Source organism: Neopelma chrysocephalum, unplaced genomic scaffold, assembly GCF_003984885.1.
Source record: "Neopelma chrysocephalum unplaced genomic scaffold, ASM398488v2 Primary Assembly neopelma1_141, whole genome shotgun sequence".
Classification (NCBI taxonomy): Eukaryota; Metazoa; Chordata; class Aves; order Passeriformes; family Pipridae; genus Neopelma; species Neopelma chrysocephalum.
In genome coordinates this window covers 1903566-1908376 of record NW_020897803.1, presented here as the reverse complement: position 1 = coordinate 1908376, position 4811 = coordinate 1903566, and the positions used below count along the sequence as shown (strand labels likewise).

At 62.1% G+C, this 4811-nt stretch overlaps 1 protein-coding gene across 1 annotated transcript; it reads right to left on the bottom strand.

The window, feature by feature from the left end:
• Window positions 1-1561: 1561 nt before the first annotated feature.
• On the bottom strand, window positions 1562-2863 carry TPBGL (trophoblast glycoprotein like). Its single transcript, XM_027699844.1, has one exon. The coding sequence runs from the start codon at window positions 2742-2744 to the stop codon at window positions 1671-1673; it is 1074 nt and encodes a 357-aa protein (XP_027555645.1). The 5' UTR covers window positions 2745-2863; the 3' UTR covers window positions 1562-1670.
• Between the last annotated feature and the right edge of the window lie 1948 nt (window positions 2864-4811).

The following is a 4811-nucleotide window of genomic DNA, read 5'->3' as shown; positions in this document are numbered from 1 at the left end:
CAAGGGGAGGAAGTTCAGAGGGGAAAACTGCAAAAAGGGAAGAAGAAAAGGGACAAAATGCACCAAAACCATCCTTCTGGGGGCCTCTGGGCACACCTGGGATGGAAATAACTGTGTTTTCCTCCAGCAGAGCTTTCCACCCGGCAGCTGAGTCCACACAATCTTAGGGAACACAACTCCCACAAAACTCTCCCTTACTAACCCAGCACACCAAATACCAGCTGCTCCTGAGGATCCCAAAACACCTGGCAAACACTGGTGCTGGTCCCAGCACGGCTTGCCTGTATCACCCTCCCCCTATGGAGAAAGGCAAACACAGATGGATCAAAATGCAGCACTCCAGTTTTCATCCCAGCACTGGAATTCAGCATTTTAAGATGCCACATTGCAAAAGCTTCCTTTTGGGAAGCCCTGGGAGTTGCAGCCCTGCATCTGTCGATGCTCAGCACTCCAATGTCTCATGGATTAGGTGCCAAACCACCCGGGAGAGAAAAACTGCTTTAGAAAACTATTTCCTGGACAATTCTCCTGAGCCCCAGGGAAGTATTAGGACAGGCAGAGCCTGAGATCTGTGCACAAGCCCCACAAAACCTCTCTGCAATCCCTAGCCGCCAAACCAGCCCAGGAAAAGAAGTTTCTAAGCACCAGAGAAGCCACGGAGAAGCCCAGGGCTGCCTTCCTCTGGCAAACCAGCCACAATAACTCCGGGGATATTTAGAAATCATTGCAAGGAGCTCTACAGAAAATAGACGATGGAGTGGGTGCAGCTTTCAATATATTTGCTCTAGGATATAGTAACAGGCACTAAAGCAAACACTGGCGGGGGAATTAGGACGGGAGCTTCTGCTTCGCTCGTTTTAAATAACAAAGTGCCGAGACAGCCGAGTCTACGATAGATTTCAGAGTCAGAAAAGTGCCCCGGGGAACATGCACGCAGCAAACGGAGGCGTTTCCTACGCAGCTGCATCGTTTTGTGCCTGGAACGAGCTGGAAATGTCATGGAACAAAACTAAATGGATAAACGGGCTCGGCAAAGCACGTCGCTTCTCGGGGGCGGGGGGCGGCTGGACGGTGTGCTTCCCTCTTCGGAGCGAAAGAAAAGAAAAAAGAAATCGAGTTGAACTTTGCATCTGTCAAATAGAAATCTAATAGGAAAGAGAGCTGTACATGGTCAAAGTCAAGTCCAGGCTCCAGGAACATCCAGGAGGACAGTTTCGGGTATCGCCTGGATGCGCCAAGCAAACACTCACGCGCGCGCGGTGCCGATTCCCGCCGGCAGCCTGGAATCCCGCGGGCCGCCGAAGAAAACCCGCCGCTGGAGAGCAGGTGCGGGAAGAGGCTCCTAATCCTCCCGGGAGCACCGAGGCCTTGCCTGCCAGCACCCCGCGGGGCCCATCCCGGTGTGCTTCCCCTTCCCGCGGGCACTGGGAAGGGGGGGGAAGGATCCAGCCTGGTCCCCTGTGGGAATCAGCGCTAAGGTGAGGGCACGGGCAGGGAGAGCCCTCCAGGGTCACCCCGCTCTGCTGCCCCCCAGCACCCGCTCCCGGCTCGTCCTCGGAGACTAATTTTCGGCGGTGCCATGGCAAGGGGATGGACGGGGCTGGTGCGAGGTGTGGATGTTGGGAGCGGAGAGGCGTCGAGGGGCACGGCGGGTGATGCCGAGGGCGCCGTCAGAGGCCGGGGGTGCCCACGGCGCTGGCACAGCGGGGGTCGGCGTCCTGCTCGTAGCGGTAGTGGTACCCCTCCATCTGGTCGCGACAAGCCTCGCGCAGGTTGTGGAGCCAGCGCTTGATGCCGCGGCGGTTCAGGTAGAGCACCATGAGGAAGACGATGCCGATGAGCGCCAGGACGATGCCGAAGAAGACGTAGGAGGCCGTCTCCAGCTGGCCGGGCTCGCCGCCCTCGCTGCCCGCGCACACGAGCCCCTCGGGCCGCAGGCGGAGCAGCACGGCCCCGCGCAGGGCCGGGGGTCCCGCGCAGCGCAGGCTGCGCGCGTCGAGCACCCGGGAGCCCGCGGAGCGCAGCCAGGCCAGGAAGGGCCGCAGGGCACAGTCGCAGCTCAGCGGGTTGGACCCCAGGTTGAGCCGCAGCCCCCGCAGCTCCGGTGCCTCCAGGCTGCGGAGCTCGGCGGCCGCCAGCCGCTGCAGGGAGTTGTTCCGCAGGTCCAGCTCCTCCAGCCCGGGGGGAAGAAGGGAGGCCGGCAGCGCCTGCAGAGCGTTGCCCGCCAGCTCCAGGCGCCGCAGAGTGAGGTTTTGCATGGCCAGGGCGAGCTGCTCCTCGAGCGGGGCCGCCAGCAGAGCCTGGTTGAGCTGCAGCGTGCGCAGCAGCGGGACCCCGGCGAAGGCCCCCGCGGCCACCGAGAGCAGCGGGTTGTGGCTCAGGTCGAGGGTGCGCAGGGCGGGCAGGCCCTGCAGGGCCATGTCCTCGATGGTGTGGATGTTGTCGTGGCGCAGGCGGAGCAGGCGGAGGTCGCGCAGCGGGCGGGCGGCGAAGGCGGCGCGGGGCAGGATGCTCAGGTTGCTGCCGGCGATGCTGAGGTTGTGGACGGCGGCCGGCAGCTCCCTCGGGGGCTCCTCCAGCCGCTCGTAGCGGCATGTGACCAGCTCCGGGGTGGCCACGCAGTAGCAGGCGGAGGGGCAGCCCCCGGGGGCGGCGGCGGGGGGCACGGCCAGCGGCAGCAGGGCGAGCCCCAGCCAGGGCAGCCAGCGCCCGCCGCCCGCTGCCCGCGCCTGCCTGCGGGCCATGCTGCCTGCGCGGGCATGCAGGGCAGGGCGGGGGGGCCGGGGCGCGATGGGGGGGGGGGGTTGCGGGGGGACGGAGGGGCGTGCGGGGGTCGCTCCTGCCTCGCCGCAGCCCCCCCTCCGGGGCTGAGCTGCCTCCGGCGCGGCGCCCGCACACGGCGGCTCTGCCGGCAGCGCTGGGCGCGCCGCTGCCCAAATCGGGCTGGGGGGGTGGAGGGGGAGGAGGAGGAGAAGGAGGAGGAGGAGAAGGAGGAAGGGGACGGGTTGGGGCTGCCCGGCGCTGCGGGCTGGGCGGAGGAGCGCCGCGGGCAGCGGCCGTCGGGGGGAGCTGAGCCGGGCTCGGCTGAGCTCGGCTCGGCACCGGTCCCCGCCTAGACCCCGCCGCTGCGGGGGGAGGGGGCTGGCTCTGTCCCCTTCCAGCCCGGGGAGGGGTTAGGGGATGTCGCGGCCCCCATCAAGCCCGGGGAGGATTTAGGAGCTGTCCCGGTCCCCATGAAGCCCGGGCAGGATTTAGGAGCTGTCCCGGTCTCCGTCAAGCCCGGGGAGAATTTGGGAGCTGTCCGGCACCCAGCAAGGTGGGATTTGGGAGGATGCTGCGGTGTGTCCCCACCCAGCCCTGGGGAGGAGATGGGGGCTGTCACGGTGTCTTTCTATTCCAGGGAGGATTTGGGGGATTGCCTCAGCCCCCCTCCAGCCTAGGCAGGATTTGGGGGATTGTCTGAGTCCTGCTCCATCCCAGGGAGGATTTGGGGTTGTGTCAGTCCGCCTCCATCCCAGGGGGATTTTGGGGGATTGTTTCAGTCTGCCTCCCTCTCAGGCAGGATTTGGGGTTGTGTCAGCCCCTCTCCAGCCCGGGAAGGATCTACGGCTGTCCTGCTCCCCTTCTAGCCCTGGTCCCCATTTTCTGACCTGCCCCACAAGCCGGACATCCTGCAGCACCCCTGAGAATTGCAGGGTTGTGTCCCTGTGCTTCCGAGCCTGCTTGGGTCCCTTCACCCTCCCAGGTGATAACTGATATCTGCCCTATCCCTGGAAGTCTGCAAGGCAAGGTTGGACAGGGCTGCTAATGGATTCATTGGCATCCAGAGATCCAGGTGGAACTGGACACAGCTGAGTTAATTGGTGCATATTTTAAGATAGTATCAAAGATTTGCTTTTAAACAGAACAGACATGTGGTGCAGCTGTGGGTGGGCAGGTCCAGTGGGGCTGATTCTTGTGGTCAAAGCTGGAGCTGGTTCCTGAAGGGGTGGGAGAGGAGGAGGCAAGGGAAGGCAGTGAATTAGGATCTCACTGGCTGACCTGGAGTCATCGGGGTGATTTTTCACCCCAAAGAAGTGGAACCCCACAGTGCTGGACTGTGATGGGCAGCACAAGGGTGCAGATGAGTGGGCATGAGGGAGCAGGTGCCTCCGGGGCCCACAACCAGGCTTTGATGTGTGTCCAGGGCCCGACAGATGCATGGAGAAAATGCTACACCAGCCCAGAAGGAAAAAATACCACTCATGGAAAAGCCACAAGATCCAGGAGGGGAAAGGTGGCCCCTCCAGGGTACAAAGGCAGTGGGTCAGCAGAGCTCAGGTTGTGTTTAACCGCCCTGTTAATCCCACAATATCCGAAGGAGAGAGCACCTTTCCCCCAGCTGTCTGCAGAGCTCCTGCGTGCTGGTAATGCTCTATAAATACATTAGCAATAAATAATGAATGACCTGGCTGGGCATTAAAGTGTAAACAGGAGGTGAAGGGCTCTCTCCCATTACCGGTCCCCCGAGAGCCACTCACATCCCTCTCTCCAACTCCGGCTCGATGTGACTCCAACTGCAGAGCCCTTAGTCACAGCACTGACAATATCATAGATCAGTGGCTCCATAGTTGGGAAAAACAAGCCAGAAATAGTCCAGAGGGCACAGTCTCCCTCCCCATGCCATGATGGGTTTGCTTACATCAGCATTTTTGCCTGTGATGCTTCTCAGCCTGCACAGGCTGACTCTCCCAAGGAGTCACAATCCTCTCTGTGGCACTCTCCACTCCCAGAAGGCTTGGGAGTGCCCCTGATTTGGGAGGGTTTATCCC

Bases quoted from the DNA above. Each gene is read 5' to 3' on its own strand.
- TPBGL (XM_027699844.1), bottom strand. From the start codon at position 2,744: ATGGCCCGCAGGCAGGCGCGGGCAGCGGGCGGCGGGCGCTGGCTGCCC.